At 43.2% G+C, this 23223-nt stretch overlaps 1 protein-coding gene across 1 annotated transcript in view; it reads left to right on the top strand.

Moving 5' to 3' along the window:
* The first annotated feature begins 4188 nt into the window (after positions 1 to 4188).
* LOC126267658 (synaptic vesicle glycoprotein 2A-like) overlaps positions 4189 to 23223 on the top strand; it is a 198353-nt gene continuing 179318 nt past the window's right edge. Inside the window, exon 1 of the mRNA XM_049972957.1 lies at positions 4189 to 4495. Within this exon, the coding sequence (XP_049828914.1) occupies positions 4189 to 4495 (307 nt within the window). The remainder of the gene's footprint in view (positions 4496 to 23223) is intronic.

Genomic DNA, 23223 nt, shown 5'->3' with positions numbered 1-23223 from the left:
CAATGACATCCCATACCATCATGCCGGGTGATACGCCAGTATGGCGATGACGAATACACGTTTCCAATGTGCGTTCACCGCGATGGCGCCAAACACGGATGCGACCATCATGATGTAAACAGAATCTGGATTCATCCGAAAAAATGACATTTGCCATTCGTGCACCCAGGTTCGTCGTTGAGTACACCATCGCAGGCGCTCCTGTCTGTGATGCAGCGTCAAGGGTAACCGCATCCATGGTCTCCGAGCTGATGGTCTATCCTGCTGCAAACTTCGTCGAACTGTTCGTGCAGATGATTTTTGTCTTGCAAATGTCCCCATCTGTTGACTCAGGGATCGAGACGTGGCTGCAACATCCGTTACAGCCACATGGACATGATGCCTGTCATCTAGACTGCTGGTGATACGAGGCCGTTGGGATCCAGCACGGCGTTCCTTATTACCCTCCTGAACCCATCGATTCCATATTCTGCTAACAGTCATTGGATCTCGACCAATGCGAGCAGCAATGTCGCGATATGATATGCCGCAATCGCGATAGGCTACAATCCGACCTTTATCGAAGTCGGAAACGTGATGGTACGCATTTCTCCTCCTTACACGAGGCATCAAAACAACGTTCCACCAGGCAACGCCTATCAACTGCTGTTTATGTATGAGAAATCGGTTGGAAACTTTCCTGATGTAAGCACGTTGTAGGTGTCGCCACCGGTGCCAACCTTGTCTGAATGGTCTGAAAAGCTAATCATTTGCATATCACAGCATCTTCTTCCTGTCGGTTAAATTTCGCGTCTGTAGCACCTCATCTTCGTGGTGTAGCAATTTAATGGCCAGTAGTGTACGTATGTGTAGTATAAAAGTACTGAACGTTGACTCTCCAGCTGTATTCTGTTTAAAGAACTACTACTACTGTCTTTCTTCTCCTGGCTCTCCTCATGACTGCATATTACGGAAAAGATGCTCTCATTTTTTCTTGAATATCTTTTGATAGTTACAATCTTAGTGAGAGGCATATTGCTATTACTTATTACTTTTAAACATTCCTTATCCTAAACTGTTTTCTAAACATATTTTCAGAAATTCTTCGGAGAGCTTGAATCAAGTCATTCGTCCTCATACGGTGGTGCCATTGACTAGCCGCCACTGTAGCAGCCTTAAACGCATAACGCATGATCAATGTAAGAACCTGACTTCACTTTATATTTACGTTACGAAGTCATAGACATTTTCGAAGAATCAGTTTATTACAAAGCAAAGACAGGCGTTAACTTTTTTCTGATTTTCTTCTAACGGTCACGTATCATTTTATTAACAACAGGCCGGCAATTACTAGTTACGCCGATTTCATTAAGAGTTCCGTCCGCCCCGATAGCTGAGTAGTCAGCGTGACGGATTGCCGTCCTACGGGCCCGGGTTTGATTCCCGGACGGAGATTTTCTCCGCTCAGGGGCTGGATGTTGTGTTGTCTTAATCATTTCATCCCCATCCGCCGCACAGGTGGCCCTAGCTGGAGTCGAATGTAATAAGACCTGCACCAAGACGGCCGGACCTGCCCCGCAACGGGCTTCCCGGCCAGTGATGCCAAACGCTCATTTCCATTACAGTTCCCATCATTGATATGATCGTACCTTCCGTATTTGCTTTCTTTATCCTTTACGATCAACATTTAAAATCAAATACCACAGGCAGAGTGTGATTATAGTCTGACCAAATGACATTCTTCCATTGGTCCATAATCCAGGTTTTATGATTTCCTGTTACACAGTTTTAAATCACTTATTAGTGGTTTTGGATTTCCAGCCCACCCTGCAATTCCCTGCTTATGGAGCTCCCTTTGGCGCTGACAGAGTTTGCGAGTGCAATATTCAGTCCTGCACTGACTTCGGTAGCTGCCAGGTTAGCCGAGAGCGCTAATGCGCTGCTTCCTGGACTCGAGTAGGCGTGCCGGCCCCGAATCGACTTCGCCTGGCGGCTTAACGACGGAGTGCCGGCCAGTCTGGATGTGGTTTTTAGGCGGTTTTCCACCTCCCACTACGTGAATACCGGGCTGGTCCCCACGTCCCGTCTCAGTTACACGGCTCACAGACATATGAACACATTCGCACTATTCCATGGAATACACTGGGCACAGACAGTTGGAGGTACACTAATTGCGTCCTGGGGGGTAAGGGTGGCAGGGGGATAGGGAATCCGGCCACCCCTTCAATTAACCTTGCCAAATCCGATTAACCATACCGACCCTGCATCCTTGGGGGAAAAGGAACCAGCTAAGGGAGATTGACTTCGGTAGCTGTCATCATCTTTTTCAACACAATCCTCTTCAATGACAGTCTGTCACGACCAATCAGCACACACTTTCGTCCACATTGTGTCTTAGCGGATGTTGTTTTTCAGTTTTCCCTGCATCCTCTTGAAATACCAAACAATTCGTCTACAGAATGAGATTTTCACTCTGCAGCAGAGTGTGCGCTGATATGAAACTTCCTGGCAGATTAAAACTGTGTGTCGGACTGAGACTCGAACTCGGGACCTTTGCCTTTCGCGGGCAGGTGCTCTACCATCTAAGCTACCCAAGCACGACTCACGCCCCGTCCTCACAGCTTTACTTCTGCCAGTACCCCGTCTCCTACCTTCCAAACTTAACCGAAGCTCTCCTGCGAACCTTGCAGAACTAGCACTCCTGAAAGAAAGGATATTGCGGATACATGGCTTAGCCACAGCCTGGGGGATGTTTCCAGAATGAGATTCTCACTCTGCAGCGGAGTGTGCGCTGATACGAAACTTCCTGACAGATTAAAACTGTGTACCGGACCGAGACTCGAACTCGGGACCCGAGGTCCCGTATTCGAGTCTCGGTCCGGCACACAGTTTTAATTTGCCAGGAAGTTTAAATTCGACTACCTTCGTTACGGAAGCACCAACTACAAGAGCACCAAAAATTTGTCCATGTTCGAATTCACTTAGCTTCGACATACGTACACACAATCGCACAGAACATAGCTCTGACTACGACTGCCCTTGCAACGTGTTGAGGGCACTGCACAGCTGCCTTTCATAGTCAGATACAATATCGCAACTTGCAGGCTTGATTGGCATCTGTATTTACGTGCGGGATAGCATTTCTAGCTTTGTTTCTATGGTTTTGTCCAACCCCTGTATATGACCACGGCATAAAGATTTGAGGCGTGTTGATATTGCCTGCCACGTGAGTAACATGCAGAATGAACAGCGAAGGTCCCAAACACTCCCCCGGTTATGGTGAAGTGCCGCACAGTAAAGCCGTCGGCACACAGACCTTGCTGTCGAACGTTAACGTGGAACGTGCCAAGTTCAACGTGCTGCAGAACGCTCAGGAAAGATGCGACTCGTGCGTACGGTACGTGGGCCCCAACGTGGTATACGCGATCTCAACGCACTCCAGCGGCAGTTGAGGGATGTTTCTAGTTCGTAAATTACACTGTTTACGAAACGGGTGGGCGTAAAATTCCCACATTAGCCCTATTAAAACGTACGTTTCTTCCATCGTCCACGAAAAGGAAAGTACCATGTCCATTACAAACAGTGCGGTACAAATTTGGAATACTTCTCCGCCTAAGATAAACATTATTTCATCATTCCCACATTTTAGTGAAACCCCAAGGTCAGTGTTACTTGACCACTGTTTCTACAGAGTAGCAGAATCTTTGCAACATGTGAACTAGGAAGCGTAAAAGAAATATCTTTATACAAGTAGCAATTGAAATTTAAATTATAACAAATTGTACCAAGAACAATCCGTTTTGGGTGGATCTTCAGTGTGTCGCTGCCTTCAAATAACTTCTCTCATAATAAGGAAGTTGCAATTATATTTTGCCACGAATATGATGTTTCTCATTATTTTATTGGAACGAATCACACAGTTAACAACGGTTTTTCCAGTGATTCTCAATTTTCTGGGGCTCAGAACCGGAATATATACATATAGGCTTGAAATGAATGCCAATATGGCGCCTCACAACTCTGTACTGAAGGGAGACGGCGTGCGTGTGACGTAGGTGTCGTTGTGACATCTCACTGGTCAACGCTCAGACGCACGCTCAGGATATCTGACGTGCCAGATATTGCTCTGCACGTTCGGAAAAACTCCCGAAACGTGCTATTCCACGCTATGACGTCAGAAACTGGGCACGCTCAACGCTCAACGTTCGGATGCACGGCCCGTGTGCCGACGCCTTAAGGCTGCCATCTGCTGTTTGCCGCCGGCCGGCTCCGCAGGTGTTCCCGCGCAGCGAGGTGGACATGCAGCGCGGCGCGGCGCGGCGCCTGTCACGTGTCCCGCGACACTGGCGCGGCGTCTGCGTCTGCGTCAGCGTCGCCAGGTATCGGGCCGGCAGCCCGCAGTCTGCACAACACCTCCGCAGCCTCCGCCACACCGCAGCGGCGCTCTCCACACACCTCCGCGCCATGAAGATCGACACCAAGAGGGGCACCTTCGATGTCACCGTCCCACCTAAAGGTCAGCACGAGGCAGCCCGTATTATGTCATATATTAGTTTTCTGTTTTCTTTTAGTCTGTAACCTAGATACAAGAAAAGACAAAATGTTGCACAAGAATTTCTATTCAGGACGTTCGGAAATTCCCGTTACTTGTGCGGGGTGTGACTACTTCTTATTTTGTACAGGGACCCACGTCCGGAAACTGCGTCCGACGACGCTACAAAGCGTCAGTGCTATAGGCGCCGGTTTCTGTAGGTGTCTGTATACAGGGTGTTACAAAAAGGTACTGCCAAACTTTCAGAAAACATTCCACACAAAGAAAGAAAATATGTTATGTGGACATGTGTCCGGAAACGCTTACTTTCCATGTTAGAGCTCATTTTATTACTTCTCTTCGAATCACATTAATCATGGAATGTAACTACACAGCAACAGAACGTCCCAGCGTGACTTCAAACACTTTGTTACAGGAAATGTTCAAAATGTCCTCCGTTAGCGAGGATACATGCATCCACCCTCCGTCGCATGGAATCCCTGATGCGCTAATGCAGCCCTGGAGAATGGCGTATTGTATCATAGCCGTCCACAATACGAGCACGAAGGGTCTCTACATTTGGTACCGGGGTTGCGTAGGCAAGAGCTTTCAAATGCCCCCTTAAATGAAAGTCAAGAGCATTGGGGTCAGGAGAGCGTGGAGGCCATGGGATTGGTCCGCCTGTACCAATCCATCGGTCACCGAATCTGTTGTTGAGAAGCGTACGAACACTTCGACTGAAATGTACAGGAGCTCCATTGTGCTTGAACCACATGTTGTGTCGTACTTGTAAAGGCACATGTTCTAGCAGCACAGGTAGAGTATCCCGTATGAATTCATGATAACGTGCTCCATTGAGCGTAGGTGAACGAAACTAAAATGTGCTGTAACATGGAAATTAAGCGTTTCCGGATATATGTCCACATAACATCTTTTTTTTATTTCTGTGTGAGGAATGTTTCGTGAAAGTTTGGCCGTACCCTGTATACAGGGTGAATCCCTGATGATGTTACAAACTTTCAGTAATGATGGAGACGGGTAAACGTATTAACTTGAGATAAACGCCCCTTGGTTCGGAAACGAACGAGTCCGAAATTACGAGCGAAAAACGGTCTGATACCTCCGACAGTGGAATACATGAGCCGGTACTGTAGTTACCAAGAATATAGGATAGGCAACTGTCAGTGGTGGTAGCAAGGACCAAGACAAGAAAAAATGTCTAGTGAACATGGGTTCTAAAATACATACATTAAGAATTACGTATTGTAAATAGCCTTTCGCTCGCTGTATTTTATCCCTGCCACCTTCAGAATTTGAAAGAGAATATTCCAGTCAACATTGTCAAAAGCTTTTTCTAACATTTGTAGACTTAGAGAAAGCTTTTGACAATGTTGACTGGAATACTCTCTTTCAAATTCTAAAGGTGGCGGGGGTAAAATACAGGGAGCGAAAGGCTATTTACAATTTGTACAGAAACCAGATGGCAGTTATAAGAGTAGAGGGACATGAAAGGGAAGCAGTGGTTGGGAAAGCAGTGAGACAGGGTTGTAGCCTCTCCCCGAAGCTATTCAATCTGTATATTGACCAAGCAGTAAAGGAAATGAAAGAAAATTTCGGAGTAGGTATTAAAATCCACGGAGAAGAAATAAAAACTTGGAGGATCGCCGATGACACAGTAATTCTGTCAGAGACAGCAACGGACTTGGAAGAGTAGTTGAACAGAATGGATAGTGTCTTCAAAGGAGGATATAAGATGAACATCAACAAAAGCAAAACGAGGATAATGAAATGTAGTCGAATTAAGTCGGGTGATGCTGAGGGTATTAGATTAGGAAGTGAGACACTTAAAGTAGCAAAGGAGTTTTGCTATTTGGGGAGCAAAATAACTGATGATTGTCGAAGTAGAGAGGTAATGAAATATAGACTGGAAATGGCAAGGAAAGCGTTTCTGAAGAAGAGAAATTTGTTAACATCGAGTAGAGATTTAAGTGTCAGGAAGTCGTTTCTAAAAGTATTTGTATAGAGTGTAGCCATGTATGGAAGTGAAACACAGCCGATTAATAGTTTGGACAAGGAGAGAATAGAAACTCTCAAAATGTGGTGCTACAGAAGAATGCTGAAGATTAGATGGGTAGATCACATAACTAATGAGAAGGTATTGAATAGGATTGGGGAGAAGATAAGTTTGTGGCACAACTTGACCAGAAGAAGGGATCGGTTGGTAGGACATGTTCTGGGGCATCAAGGGATGACGAATTTAGTATTGAAGGGCACCGTGTAGGGTAAAAATCGTAGAGGGAGACCAAGAGATGAATACACTAAGCAGATTCAGAAGGATGTAGGTTGCAGTAAGTACTGGGAGATGAAGAAGCATGCACAGGATAGAGTAGCATGGAGAGCTGCATCAAACCAGTCTCAGGACTGAAGACCACAACAACAAGAACAACTACGAGCATTTGTTCAATGTATGATAAATTTTTCACACTGGAGGAGATGAAGAAGTGTTCATAGCTACCCAGGTATACGATTTAGAGTCCATGTTTGCTACATGGGTTTTCTCGTTTTTGTCCAAACTACCACCTCTGAAAGTCGCCTTCCTACATTCTCAGTAACACCATTACTGGTACACGTATTACAATTCCATAGGCATCAGAATGATTTTCGTTGTAACTGTAGACCTGTTCGTTTCTGAACAAAGGACGCTTACCTCAATTTGATACTTTCATCCTTCTCCATCGTCCTTCAGTCTGTGACATCATCACGGGATCGCCCTGTAGATGCACACATTTACAGGACTGGCGCCTATAGCTCTGACCCTTCGTAATGTTGTTCGATGGAATTTCCGAACATAGCTTCCTACTCAAAATATTATGTACTCACTCCCCTCTACAAGACCTAGAAGTTTGGTTACAAGAACTTACGAACACCTTGTGTACGAAAATAACACATAAGACTTCAACGTAATTTCAAATGTACAGTACACCTAAGCATTATATTGTTTAAGGAGAAAGAGCTACACAAAGAATTTGCTTTAAAAAATAGCATAAATAACTATAATCATGTAAATGTCACCCTTTGGACACGTGGAACACAGATATGTTTTCATTCAGAATCCAGACGCCTCATGCCACTGATCAATTGTAGTATGCTACATTGTTGTATCACAATTTTGTAATTTATACGAGGGTTGGAACTTGAATAGTGGCAACTATTTATTTACAGCTAATACAAAATAGATATGTGTTTCAAAGTTTTACTGACCTTCAAAGTAGTCACCTGCATTGTGTATAACCGGTTGCCAGCGATGTGGCAGTTCTAGGATGCTCTTAGCATTGCCATTTGTGTTGACAGTTCGAGCGGCGCGGTCTATTGCCCGACGAATTTGTAGCAGTTCTAAAGGGAATGCCGTGAAGTGTTTCCTTCAGTTTAGAAATCGAGTTGAACTTACGAGGGCTTAAGTCAGGGGAGCGCAGTAGGTAGTATAGCACTTGGCAGCCCCATCAGTCAAACGAATTAGAAACAGCATGCACTGTATATGCTTGAGCATTGTCCTGCAAAATGATGGTCAGGTCCTGCAGAAAGTTTCATCACTTCTGTCTCTACGCTGGACGTAGGTTGTGTTCCAAAAATGAACAGCATAGAGACAGAAGTGATAACACTTTATGCAGGACCTTACCATCATTGTGCAGAACAAAAGCAAGTGCAGTGCAAGCTGTTATTGATTTGTTTGACTGATGGGTCTGCTAAGTGCTATTGACAGCGCTGCTCGAACTGTCAGCCGATCGGGGTGGCCGAGCGGTTCTAGGCGATACAGTCTGGAACCGCGCGACTGCTACGGTCGCAGGTTCGAATCCTGCTTCGGGCATGGATGTGTGTGATGTCCTTAGGTTAGTTAGGTTTAAGTAGTTCTAAGGTCTAGGGGACTGGTGACCTCAGAAGTTAAGTCCCATGGTGCTCAGAGCCATTTGAACCATTTTTTTCGAACTGTCAGCACAACTGGCACTTTAAGGGTATCCTACGATTTACATATAGCTGGCAACGAGTTATACACAATGCTTGTGACTACTTAGAAAGTCGGTAAAACTGTGAAACACATATCTGTTTTGTACGAGTTCTAAATAGATAGTTGGCACTATTAAAGTTCCAACCCTCGTATTTCTAGACTACACTGTGCTAACCAGCAGTACAGTTTACAGAAGTATACTGTACTATATTACTTTGCTTGATAAGAAAAAGAAACCAGATTTCCTCATTTGTCTCGCTAGTTAGCTTCTGGGGCGCTGAGTCAAAACTCGAGATTCACTGCGGTTGTTCTGCTGTGCTACCCAATGTGTAAAGACTGGGAGATGGCTGTCAGGGTCTCAGGAAATCAATCCTGGGTCTCTCCCACCGTTCCTCGCTCCTCCTGGACGGTTGCTATAAGTGTATATTCTGTCGTGGTGCATCTCGTTGTCATGATGTATGCCCTCTTCTTGGTTGTCTCTTGGATACGTAGGTTTGTATTTAGTAAGCAGATAATTTGGTTGTCGACAAATTTAGCGTGCCCCACATTACTGATTCCATATTATATTACAGACTCGTGTATAGCCAATAACGTTCCTATCCTGGTCTGAAACATCGTGTTTAATGGCACGCTCGTAGCCGATGTGACCCAGGGTGCCTATTGCTCCCCTTCCGCAAGTGTCTGCAGTGCGTTGCCGTATTTGCAGTGAGTAGCGGGGATGTGAACCGTGTCCCGATAGGTAGCGTAGAGCTCGATACCTCCTGTCAAATTAAAACTGACTCCGGGACTCGAACCCAGGATCTTTGCCTTTTGAAACAAGTTTCCTACCGAATGAGCCATTCAAGTACGACTCACAATCCTATAGCTGAGCTTAACTTCCGGTATTGCCTACCAAACTTCACAGTTCTCCTACATACCTTGTGGAATTAGTTCTCGTGGGAGAAAGAATATTGCGGAGGCATGGCTTAGCCACAGTGTGGAGGATTCTTCCCAGGACACTTAATCTGCCAAGAAGTTTCACATCTGCGTACACTTCACTTAGGGGCAAAAATTAATTCTGGAAACAGTCCTGAAGGCTGTCTAAACCATGTCTACGATTTCCTTTCTTGCAGGAGGGCTAATTCCACAAGGTATGTAGGAAAAGCAGCGTGAAGTTTTAAAGGTGGGAGACGGCATACCTGCAGAGGTAAAATTCTGGTGGCTTTGATATCTCACTCGACAGAGCAGTTGCCCACGAAAGGCGTAGATCCCAGGTTCTAGACCCAAGTCTGAAATCAGCGCTCACTCCACTACAGAGTGAATATTCATTCTGGGGTGTGTAGCTCTCTTGGTCGGAAGCAGGTATGATACTCTTGGTCTTTCTTTTATGTTAGGAAGAAATTGGTAAATTCTACTCCCTGTTTCTGCCCCGTATCAGATTTCGTGCCATTCTCTGCCAGTATACGCCTTTATTTCCTTCTTAGATGTGGCTGTTGATCTTAGTATCTCCTTTACTTCGACATATTCACGCTTTTTGAGCCAAAAATGTGCATCTGTCTCTCTTACGCTCATGTCTCGTCGTAGCAAGCTTAGTATCGCCAAGAACACCTCAGTCGTCGTTGCTCTATACACACCTGTCAAGCACAATAATACACTTCTCTGTGCTCACCGAAGAGCCTGTGCTGTCATTAACTTTCTGGCTCTATAGGTTCATATGTTCGACCGGTAACCCACAATAGCTCTTAAGGAAGCGTTACGTTTTTGTTGCTCTTACAGCCAGCTAAAAACTTCATTTGCCAATGGTTGTTCTTTCGTTCATAATTTTTATACCTCTCTGGCAGATGATTTCTAAATGTGCAAGAACGTTTCGATTTTTGTCGTTGTTTATTCTGGGATACTTATACACTTGTTTTCTCTTCACCAGTTATCCATTTATTCTGATTTTTGGGTTTCTCAGCCTTCATAATGTGCCTTTTAATAACATATAAATAGTTAGTACGAGTTATCTAAGAAATAACAGCTTTAATATGACAAATAGCATTAAAAAGATCAAAATCACCTGAATGTCTACAGAGACAATGAGAGTAAATAATACTGATTATGAACTAATAAAGTTGATGCTGACAGTACTTCTGATGCTGACATTAATGGTAACAATTTTAATAATGATAATAACAATAAATAACAATAATAATACTGTTATTAATAATGATGATGATGACAGTAATAATGGAAATAACATCAATAATGATTAAGGATATTGCAAGAGGGATATTACAAGAATTTCTAGTTGCACAATTTTTTTTGATGTAGCTAGTTTTGGAGAATAGAAATTTAAGGAGACTGCACCATCTAAGAACACTGGGAAATGAGGAAGATACGGTTGGAAAGAAAAATGTACAAGGGTAACGAGTCCATACATGGACAATGCTAATCTTATTACTGGTTTGGTGTATATTTTATTAGCTGTCTTCTAAAGCTGGAGATTTTATTCAGTTCTCTAATGTAATGTGGGAAGCTACTGCAGAGTCGGGTTCCTCTTACTGAGAAGCGCTTCGAGGAAGTGGCTGAACGATGGAGCAGGACAGAAAGGATTTTAGTCTGATGGGAACAGGTGTTACCAACATGTTGTTGAGACAACAGCGTGAAGATCGAGATGAGAGGCAGTTTACGTTGATAAGACAGCAGAAAAGACAGAGGGTACGGAAATCTCTGCGCTTCTAAGCACGCAGTCTGGATATCTGCGCATTTGATGGTGAAATGTGATCAAAGATCACAGTTCCGGCGAACGCAGGGATTCAAAAAACAGTTCCAGGCACCGCGAGCTTTCCTCAGAAAGACCTTTTTGGTTAATCAGTAACTGGAAGTACAAATTTCTTTTTCAGGTCAAGAAAGAAGAGTTTATTGTATTTTTTTAGTACAAGAGAGATGAAATTTGCTCAATCCGTTTTTTGATTTTTATCTATTTTTTCTCGTAGACACTTTGCTTAAGGAGAGGAGATGATATTTGTGCCATTTAGGGTTAAAGAGGGTAGGGATTGACGATATTTCCGTGTAATGATCCTAGAATAACCAACCAGTAACGCTTGGGTTTTGGATGAGCTGAGCTTTAACCCTACATCCTTCGCCCATTTTAATAGTGCACACATGTCGGTGCTGAAATTCTCGATAGCTTTCTTCAGGTTTATTGGTTTTACTCTTAGAGATCATCAGCGTGCATGTGGTACTTACAGTAGAACAAAAATGACAACTTATCATTGACATACAATGAAAAGAGTAGAATATCTCATACCAAACCCTGGGGTACACGTATATTACCTGCCTCCATTGTGGTTTTGTGATGCCGGACATGGTGAATTGCTGGCGACACGTCATGTATGATAGAACCCATTGCTCTCAACTTGGCGAGAAATTTTGTCTGCAAAATTCGGCAAGTAAAATGTCGAAGTCGACAGTGTCAAAGCCTGTGCTGTAGCCTAAGGAGCACCTGAGAGTCGGATGAGAGCCTAGTCTTTGGTCGATAGCGAGGTCATCATGGAGCACAATCGCAGTTGATAAACGACTCAAGAATAAATTACTCGTGGCCTTGAAGAAGGAGTATTGTTGAAAAAAATAAATCATGACAATCGTATAAGGTTATAGATCTTACACCTTATAAAGAAATCCGGCCCCCACGCTTAGTAGTATTTAAGTCTTACGAAGAGGTCCAGACTGTGCTGGAAACTTTCATCCTTGGTTGATGAAAAAGAGTGTGTTTGATTTCTAGTCGTATTAAGTGTTTCATTTCAGCATAATCGGGTGCTATTAAAAGTATAGCACTAATTGTACTAAAAGAGAAATCATATGAGGCGCTTGAAGACCCATTTTATAATTCGGATTTGTTTTGTATTTTACTATCCTTAAAAAATTATTTAAACATTTGGGTATGAAGTGAAAAATGATGATTTGCTTGAAACAACTGAAACTTACTGTATGTGATGTAGAGAAGCTGTTGCATCATTGGAATTGCCCAGTGCTCCACGATCCTTACGTCAAAATTGAGTCATGTAACAAAAAGTCTTGTACTAGGGAACTGAAAATGATCTGGAATAATTGGAAGGAGCGTGTTTCAATCTCCGTCCTGCCATCTGAATTTAAGTTTTCAACAGTTTCCGTATGTCGCTGAAGGACGATCTGCGGATTTTTCTACCCACTGTGGTCAAAATCATGCGTGCGCTCCATCTCTAAAACTACTAACATCGACGGGACGCGAAGCTCTGAACTTCCTTATAAGAAAGGAGTTTGTGCAGAACAACAAGATATCCTCGCATACCAGCGTCACAGGGGCTAATAGCAACCCGTCTCTATCAGGAATGTCCGCAGCTCGTGGTCTAGTGGCTAGCTTGGCTGCCTCTGGATCACGGGGTCTCGGATTCGATTCCCGGTCGGGTTCGGGATTTTCTCTGCCCAGGGACTGGGTGTTTGTGTTGTATTCATCATTTCATCATCATCGTCATCATTAATGACAGTGGATTGAATGGACTGTGTAAAGAATTGGACTGTGTACAAATTGAGACTTAGTACGGGCGCTGACGACCCCACAGTTGAGCAACACGTTCCACATCACTTCGATAAAAGAACCGTTCAAATTTTCTTTGGAAGATGTGATTAACGAACTAACTAACGCTGCCATGGCACTCTGTTTCTCTGCACGGCAGTATGCGTGTCGTCGATGGTAGAGCTGTGCCATGGCAAATCAGGTGTTCGTCGCACTGAATGAAACTGCACGAGTAACAACTGGGTATATGAAACCGGAACCTAAAGACACAGTTTATTTCTTGGCAGGTATTGCACCACCTGATATACGCCGTAAAGTAGCTGCAGACGCCGGAAGGAAAAAGGTTGAACTAAATCATTTACTTCCTCTCCATGTCTATCAGCTGGAAAGATCTAATTTGAAATCCAAAAGAAATTTCTTTAGGTTAATGTAGACAACAACTATGTCTCCATGTGCGGAAACACAGATGACACTGTACTGCATGGGAAAGTCTTCGTTGAGTATCCGCAGAAGGGTACAATATGGCTTAGAAAACATTTCTGTTTGGCGTATTGAATGACAGCGTGCCATTGTAGTTAGCGCAAATGAGTAGGAAAAACAATCCTTCAGTGTTTGAGTAAGATATTCGTGGTTTCCCGCTAGATACATTCACACGATTACATATTTGGGCGTAACGTCGCAAAGCGATATTAAATGGGACGAATATCTCAGGACGGTATAGGACAGCGAATGTTCGACATAGGTTTGTTGTCAAAATTCAAGGAAAGTGTGGCTAACCTGTCAAGGTGACAACGTACAGAACACTCGTGCGACCCATTCTTAAGTACTGCTCAAGTGTTTGGAATCGCCTCCAGGTGGGATTATAGGTAAACATTGTAGCAATTCAGAGGCATGCCTCTAGATGTGTTACCGGTAGGTTCAATCATCATGCAACTGTTACGAAGGTGGTTCTTGAGCTCAAATTCTAAGAAGCTGCAGTCACGGACTGTGCAGCTGGTCCCGGAGGAGGTCGAGTCCTCCCTCGGGCATAGGTGTGTGTGTTTGTCCTTAGGATAATTTAGGTTAAGTAGTGTGTAAGCTTAGGGACTGATGACCTTAGCAGTTAAGTCCCATAAGATTTCACACACACATTTGAACATTTGTTTGAACTCAAATGGGAGCCCTTGAAGGAAAGACGACGTTCTTTTCGTGAAGCAATATTGAGAAAATTTAGAGAATAACCATTTGCAGCTGACCGTAGAACGCTTCCACTGCTGCTAAGGCACATTTCGCGTAAGGATGGCGAGAATTACTTGATATCTTAGTAACAAATTATCTTGAGCAAATAGGAAGCACTATGACAGATACAGGGATTAGTGACCACAAAGTCGTTGTAGCGAGACTGAACACCGTGACATCGATATCCACCAAAATTAAACACAATATATTTATTTAAAAACAGATAAAATTCACTTGACGCATTCCAAAGTGACAGTCTGCACTCTTCCAAACAGTCTACGTAAGTGCAGACAAGATGCGGCTTAAATAGAAAGAACTAGTATCAACGGCAATTGAGAGATTTATGCTGAATAAATTAATAAAAGAGGGTACTGATCTCACGTGGCACACAAAACAGGTTCTCGCTGTTGCATAAACAACGAAAAAGCATGCTAAATTTAAAAGAACGCAAAATCTCCAAGATTGAAGCTAGAAACTAAGCGTGGACTTCAATCCGATATGCTTTTATTGCATTTCATAAGGGAAGTCGTGTCTCGAAACCTGACAGGAAAACCAAAGAGATTCTGGTCGTATGTAAAGTACGTCAGCAGCACGACACATCAATACCATCACTGTACGTCACCAATGGGTATGTTACCGTTGACAGTGTCACTAAAGCGGAGTTACTAAACACCGTTTTCGAAATTCCTTCCCCAACGAAGACGCAGTAAATACATAGAATTTGGATCAAGAACAGCTACCAACATGAGTATCTTAGAAGTAAACATCCTCGGCGTAGCGAAGAAGTTTAAACCACTTAATAAAGACTAGTCTTCCGGTCCAGATTGTGAACCAACTAGCTTTCTTTCAGAGTATCCTGACATAACAGCTCCATACTTACGAATCATCTCAACCACACGCGCGACGGAAGATCCGTACTAAAAGACTGGAAAGTTGCGAAAGTCACACCTGTATTCAGAGAGGAATAATCCGATGAGTTAAAGACCCATATACAGGGTGTCCCAGCTATCTTGTCCACCCAAAATATCTCTGGAACAATAACAGCTATTGGAAAACGACTTTCACCGGTATCAATGTAGGGCTGGAGCCCATGAATTTACATATTTGGAAATATTCTAAAACGAAAGCATATGTGTTTCTTTAAATGGACCTCCTATATTTTTTCTTCAGCAATCCATAGCAAGACAAAGCACATACAAAATGGCGTTGATTGCATCGCAATATTCCCATTACCTCCCGAGATATTGAGACGCAAAGTTGACGCTTGAAACACCCGACATGCGCTGCTACCGCACGTCCTGAGGCTCAGGCGTGAACCCCATGCAGCAGACAGTATAATTCGTTTCGGACCTCTTGATAAGTATGGAAGTGTGATTACACATGTTAATCACATCGCGATTACGGGCAGCATGGGGTTCACGCCTGAGCCTCAGGACGTGCGCTAGCAACGCATGTCGGGCGTTTCAAGCGTCAACTTTGCGTCTTAATATCTCGGGATGTAATGGGAATATTGCGAAACAATCAACGCCATTGTGTTTGTGCTTTGTCATGCTATGGATCGCTGAAGAAAAAATATAGGGTGTCCATTTAAAAAACATAAGTTTGTGTTAAAAAACACACATATGCTTTCGTTTTAGAATGTTTCCTAATATGTAAATTCATGGGCCCCATCCCTAAATTGTTACCGGTGAAACTCGTTTTCCAATAGCTGTTATTGTTCCAGAGATATTTTGGGTGGACAAGATAGCTGGGACACCCTGTATATGATGTCGATATGCAACAGGATTTTGGAACATATATTTTGTTCGAACACTACGAATTACATCGGAAAAAACGGTGTGTTGCACAAGTCAGCATGGATTCAGAATATTTCGTTGTTGTGAAATACAGCTAGTGCCTTATTCGCACGAAGTAATGAGGCTATCGACAGGGGATCCCATATTGTTTACATACCTCCAGATTTCCACAAGGCTTTTGACACCGTTCCTTACAAGAGACTTCTAATATAATTCTCCGCCTATGGAATATCGCCTCAGTTGTGCGACAGGAATCGGGTTTTCCTGTCAGGAAGCTCACAATCCGTAGAAACTGCCTGAAAGTCATGAAGTAAAACAGTCGTGATACGTAGCGTTCCTCAAGGAAGTGGCATAAGCCCTCTGCTTCTGATCTGTACTTAGGAGACAATTTCAACAACCCTTTTGGACTGTTTGCAAAGGATGCTGTCGTTTACCGTGTAGCAAAGTCATCAGAAGAACAAAACCATTTGAAAACTGACTTAAGTGCTATAACCACATGTTTCCGAAAGTGACAGTTTAGTCTAAATAACGAAAAGTGTGAGGCTATCCACATTACTACTAGAACGAATCCGTTAAATTTCGATTACACGGTAAACCACATAGATAATCATTCTGTCAATGCACTCAGATACCTAGGAATATCAATTACGAACAGCTTACATTGGACCGATCACATAGACACTGTTGTGAGGAAGGAAAATCAAACACTGCGTTTTATTGTCAAAACACTTAGAAGATGCAATAGGTCTCCTAAGCAGCCTGCCTACGCTACGCTTGTCCGTCCTCTGCTAGAATACTGCTGTGCAGTGTGGAAAACTTACAAAATAGGATTGACGGAGGACATCTACAAAATCCAAACAAGGGCAAATCGTTTTGTATTATCGCAAAATGGGGGAGAGGGTATCACAGATATGGTAAGTCAGTTGAAGTGGCAATCATTAAAACAAAGGCGTTTTTCGTTGCTGCTAGTTGTCTTCGCGTACTTTAAGTCATCAGCCATCTTCTCCGAATGTCTAAATATTTTATTGACGCCAAGCTACATAAGAATGTGCTCATTATCATAAATAAGAGAAATCAGAGCACGTACGGAGAGATTTAAATGTGCCGTTTTCCCTTGCGCTGCTCTGGGAATGGGACTATAAGGAAATACACTACTGGTCATTAAAATTGCTACACCACGAAGATGAGGTGCTACAGACGCGAAATTTAACCGACAGGAAGAAGATGCTGTGCTATACAAATGATTAGCTTTTCAGAACATTCACACAAAGTTGGCGCCAGTGACGACACCTACAACGTGCTGGCATGAGGAAAGTTTCCAACCGATTTCTCATACACAAACAGCAGTTGACCGGCGTTGCCTGGTGAAACGTTGTTGTGATGCCTCGTATAAGGAGAAATGTGTACCATCACGTTTCCAACTTTGATAAATGTCGGATTGTAGCCTATCGCGATTGCGGTTTATTGTATCGAGACATTACTGCTCGCGTTGGTCGAGGTCCAATGACTGTTAGCAGAATATGGAATCGGTGGGTTCAGGAGGGTAATACGTAACACCGTGTTGGATCCCAACGGCCTCGTATCACTAGCAGTTGAGATGACAGTCATCTTATCCGCATGGCTGTAACGGATCATGCAGCCACGTCTCGATCTCTGAGTCAACAGATGGGGATGTTTGCAAAACAACAACCATCTGCAAGAAACAGTTCGACGACGTTTGCAGCAGCATAGACTATCAGCTCAGAGACCATGGCTGGAATTAGCTGCGGTTACTCTCGACGCTGAATCACAGACAGGAGCGCCTGCGATGGTGTATTCAACGACGAACCTGGGTGCATGAATGGCAAAACGTAATTTTTTCTGATGAATCCAGTTACTGTTTACAGGATCATGATGGTCGCATCCGTGTTTGGTGACATCGCTGTGAACGCACATTGGCAGCATGTATTCGTCATCGCCATACTGGCGTATCACCAGGCATGATGGTATGGAGTGCCATTGGTTACATGTCTCGGTCACCTCTTGTTCGCATTGACGGCACTTTGAACAGTGGACGTTACATTTCAGATGTGTTACGACCCGTGGCTCTACTCTTCATTCGATCATTGCGAAACCCTATATTTCAGCACGATAATGCACGACCGCATGTTGCAGGTCCTGTACGGGCCTTTCTGGATACATAAAATGTTCGACTGCTTCCCTGGCCAGCACATTCTCCAGATCTCTCACCAACTGAAAACGTCTGGTTGCTGGTGGCCGAGGAACTGGCTCGTCACAATACGCCAGTCACTACTCTTGATGAACTGTGGTATCGTGTGGGAGCTGCATGGGCAGCTGTACCTGTACAAGCCATGCAAACTCTGTTTGACTCATTGCCCAGGCGTATCAAGGCCGTGGTTGTTCTGGTTACTGATTTCTCAGGATCTATGTGCACAAATTGCGTAGAAATTTAATCACATGTCAGTTCTAGTATAATATATTTGTCCAATGAATACCCGTTTATCATCTGCATTTTTTCTTGGTGTAGCAATTTCAATGGCCGGTAGTGTAGTTCTACGGTGGTTAGGTGAACCTTTTGCCATTTTCTCTTGCTCCTTTTGGAAGTGGAACAAGAAGGAATGACTAATAGTGGCACAAGGTACCCTCCACCGAGCACCATATGATGATTTGCGCAGTATATGCATAGGATGGACTAAAAAATTGAAAAACAAAAAAGACAACACTTAAAATGTGCTCATACAGTGTAGGAAGGCCGTTGGCATTCAAGAGATCTTGCAGTCGCTTCCGAGTAGATAAATACAGTTGCTGGTTGTTTTTCAAGGGAGTCTTATACCATTCTTCCTGCCAAACTTTGTCACGTGCAGGTAACGATGATGGGTGTTGGTAGCGATCACGCACTCTTTTCTCCAAAGTAGGATTCAAAGGATGAATATCATTGAGGTCTGCAGACTGTCGTGGCCAGGGGAGATGCAACAGTTCAGCCTCGTGTTGACAAAATAAATCCTGAACGATGATAACTATGTGAAAAGGGGTCTGTCTTTTTGGAACACAGAAGAAGAAAAAACTTTGTACCTGGGATGGACCTGATCAGTCAGAATGGTCGCATAATCCTTTACAATATTGCGACTTAACAGAATAACTACGTGGCCTATGCATTAGCACGATATGGTTGTCCAGACCTAAAAAGGGATAAGGCACAGAGCAATAGTGTGACCCGTTCTTGAGTACTGCTAGGAGTGTTTGGAGTCACCATTAGGTCGGATCATAAGGCGAGATCGAAGCAATTCAGAGACATGCTGCTAGGTTTATTCCTGGTAGGTTCGACAACACGCGAGGGGTACGGTAATTCTTCGTGAACTGTAATGGAAATCCCTGGAGGGAAGGCGCCCTGTATTTTTCCGAAGCCCTACCGAAAAAATTTAGAGTACATGAATTTACATCTGGTTGGATAAATATTCTACTGAAGCCAATGAACATTTCGTGTAAGGACCAGGAAGATAAGATAAAAGAAATTCCTGCCCATACCGAGGAGTGTAGACAATCGTGTTTGCCTCGCTGCATTTGCAAGTGGAATAGGAAAGGAAATGACTAGTAATGGTACGTGGTATCAACCGCCATACACGATACTGTGGCTTGCGGGTTATCTATGTAGATATAGGTGTTAGTCATTAGTCGAGCTTCTCTCCACTCTGCATGTGTAAATGACGTATGTTACAAAGAAGATTTTTTTTCTCTTCAGTGTTCCCTCTGGCAAAAAAGAAGATTATTTTTTTCTCTTCAGTGTTCCCTCTGGCAAAAAAGAAGATTATTTTTTTCTCTTCAGTGTTCCCTCTGGCATATTTGGCGATCATTTTTACAACCATTTAATCCCACAGAGGAAGATGTCAGGGTGGTTAAGACAGCGATTCGTGTTCAGAAAGAGGAGAATTCCAAGTCATGCCTAGAACTGCAACTGGAAGTTTCATTAACACTCTTAATACAGAAATTCTTTTCCAATAACTGCGCCTCATTCCTTAACCCAAATTTTTCCAGCTTATCTATAAACTCGTCTCTAATGCCATCGACGTCGATGGCACGTTGAACTATACTCTTTCTTCAAAGCAACAAACTATTTTCATTAATTGGGCACTAGAACTGCTGCAATCCAACATACAAAACGTTATTTGGGAACTGAGTAGCACTCGTAACCTAGACTGAGATTAAAAAGACTAAAGTACACAAATGAACTGTGCAAAACGATTCATTAAAGGATGTGAGCTAGTCAGTTAGTTATTTACATGTTCCATAAATCATTTGAACGATTGTTTCAACGAAATGGATTGGAACGAGTCAGTTTATTCGTTTCGCTCTCTAAGGAGCACGCGGAACCATTAATTAGCACTGGTCTTCTTAGCTTTCTTGTTCTTCTTTTCTCCCCAAAACTTTCTCATCCTTTCACTATGAGCCTATCTTCTTTCCTGTGTCTATGCATTTTTCTATTTAAGATTCTTTTCCGTCGGGTTTTTAGTTGTAAACTTATGAGAGTTGATTTTCTGTCTGTATGAGTCCGTGTGGTTTCTAGTGCGGCAATACTGAGTTCCGCGAGGTCATTTCGGATTTCCGTTAGCCAGATTGCCGTGATTTGACGAGTTCCTTTGATAATAAGGAAGATTTTCTTGGTCATTCTAGAGACGTCCATTCTTGATAAATGTCCGTAGAATTTCAATCGTCTTTTCCGTGCAACTGACGTCAACCGTTCAGTCCTTGAGTACAGTTCTTCAGAGCTTTCGCGCATTTAGATTCCATTTTGAATCTTGGGTCTAAATATTTTCCTGAGTATTTGCTTTTCCATTTTCTCAATGTCCTTGATGTTGATGGTTAATGGTGATGTCTCAGTTGCGTAGACCCCTTCTGGAAGAGTGACTGTATGATAGTGGTTAAGTTTGGCTTGGGTGGATAGCGATTTCTTGTTGTATGGGTTCCAGGTCATTGTATAAGCTTTATGTAATTTTTCTGCTCGTGTTTTGTGAGCTACTTTTTCGTTGCCAGTGTTGCTGATCATTTCACGCAAGTGCTTGTAGTACTTAACTTGTTTGATGTCACCATATTTTGTTGCAAGTGGTTTCAGATTTGAACTTTTGGAGTCCATGAATTGTGTTTTCTCGTAAGAAATTTGGAGTCCGGTTTTGATGGCAACGTCATGAAGTTTCTCGATGGCGTATTTGACTTCCTCGGAAGTCCGCATAATTATTGCCAGGTCATCAGCAAAAACAAAGCATTTTATGTCGATTCGTTTGTCCTTTGTTCCCATATTTATTCCAGGTATTTCTCTCTCCCACGTCTTGATAATCTTGTCCAGTACCAGGTTAAAGAGGAGTTGGGACAACCCATCATCCCGTCTCCATCCTGTCCTAATTTGAAAAGGCTCACAAAATTCTTCAATGAATTTTACTTTTGAGGTTGTGTCTGTTAACGTCTGCTCAATTAATGAAGTAGTTTTGTTATCTACATCAAGTTCACGAAGTGTATTGAACAGACTGGTGCGATGAATCGAGTCGTATGCTTTCTTGAAATCTACGAAGCTGACTACTGTGCTATTCGATTGACGGTGTTGCAGTATCATCTTTAAATTCCAGATCTGTTCTGGGCAGGATCGATGTAAGCGGAAACCTGACTGATATTCACCGATCATATGTTCTGTCTGTTGTTCTAATCTGGTGAGAAGAGCACGTGAGAGCACTTTTCAAGCGACTGGTAGGAGTGAAATGCCTCGATGCTTGTTGGGATCGGTCTTGTCGCCCCTTTTGTGTAAAAGGTGAATCAAAGCAGTTTTTCAATCTGCTGATGTAGCTCCACTTTCCCATATATTTGCAATTATAGTTCTTCTCATGCGACTACACTTTTTTTATTGGATACCACTTTAAGTAGAAATCCCTCAATGCGGTAGAAAGAATTGTCCAGGAGAAATGATTTTAAATCTAACTGAAAACTTGATTCGCTGCCTGTAAGACATTTTATATTATTTGCCAAACATTAAAAAAATATTTTGCTGCGTACTGAATTCCTTTCTGAGCCACTGACAGCTTTAACAATGGATAATAAAGGTCATTTTTCCCTCTAGTGTTGTAGTTATGGACAACACTGTTCTATATATGCAGAGTGAGTCACCTAACGTTACCTTGGATATATTTCGTAAACCACATCAAATACTGACGAACCGATTCCACAGACCGAACGCGAGGAGAGAGGCTAGTGTAATTGTTTAATACAAACCATACAAAAATGCACGGAAGTATGTTTTTTAACGCAAACCTACGTTTTTTTTAATGAAATCACGTTAGTTTTGTTAGCACATGCTACAAACGCGAAACATTACATACATATTATTTGCAGTCTCCTGAGTGAGCGCGTCAAGGTCCTGTCACCTCCGACAGATAGCGTAGCTGCAGGACAGTTTCAAAATGGCGTCTGTAGGTGATGTACGTTACAAGCAACGTGCCATCCTTGAATTTCTCATTGCATAGAAAAAAAGTCACAAACGCTTGTGCAAAGTCTGTGGAGTATCTGCTGTCGACAGTTGGTCACTGTGCACGGAGGGTGAGCTCATCAGAAGGCGGTTCGGCGAAGCTCCTCGGCTTGCAGCGGTCGGGGAGACCATCCACGGCTGTCAAACCTAATCTAGCCCTCTCTGACTTCCACTTACTTGGGCCATTAAAGGATGCCATTCGTGGAAGACATTTTGAGAACGATGAGGAGGTGATTCAACAGTGAAGTACTGGCTTCACCACCAGGACAAGGATTGGTACCGACAGGGTATGTTACAAAATACCAGCCCAGATAGCCATGAGCGCTAAAGCAGCGCTCCCGGGAAGGGGAGGAGCGCCACCTTATATCTAAACTGCCCAGCGAATTAATGACGAAGGTCGGGACGCCGGCCACTGCGGATGTATTTTTTAGGCAGTTTCCCACATCCTACCAGGTGAATACTGGGCTAGTATCCAACTCCTGCCTCAGTTACACGACTCATAATCGTATTTTTTTACTCGCCTTTGCATGCATAAACTAAATGTATGTAGCAGGGGTACACATTTCGTCCCAGTAGCAACAGGAAACAACATCTGGCAATTCCTTTAATTAACCGCACAAAATCCATTGCTAACACTGTGCTGATGTGATACAAAGGCACAAAAAAATAAGAGGA

This window comes from Schistocerca gregaria, chromosome 4, assembly GCF_023897955.1.
Source record: "Schistocerca gregaria isolate iqSchGreg1 chromosome 4, iqSchGreg1.2, whole genome shotgun sequence".
NCBI classification, from domain to species: domain Eukaryota; kingdom Metazoa; phylum Arthropoda; class Insecta; order Orthoptera; family Acrididae; genus Schistocerca; species Schistocerca gregaria.
The sequence above is the reverse complement of the archived record's forward strand: the minus strand, read 5'-3'. Positions and strand labels throughout refer to the sequence as shown.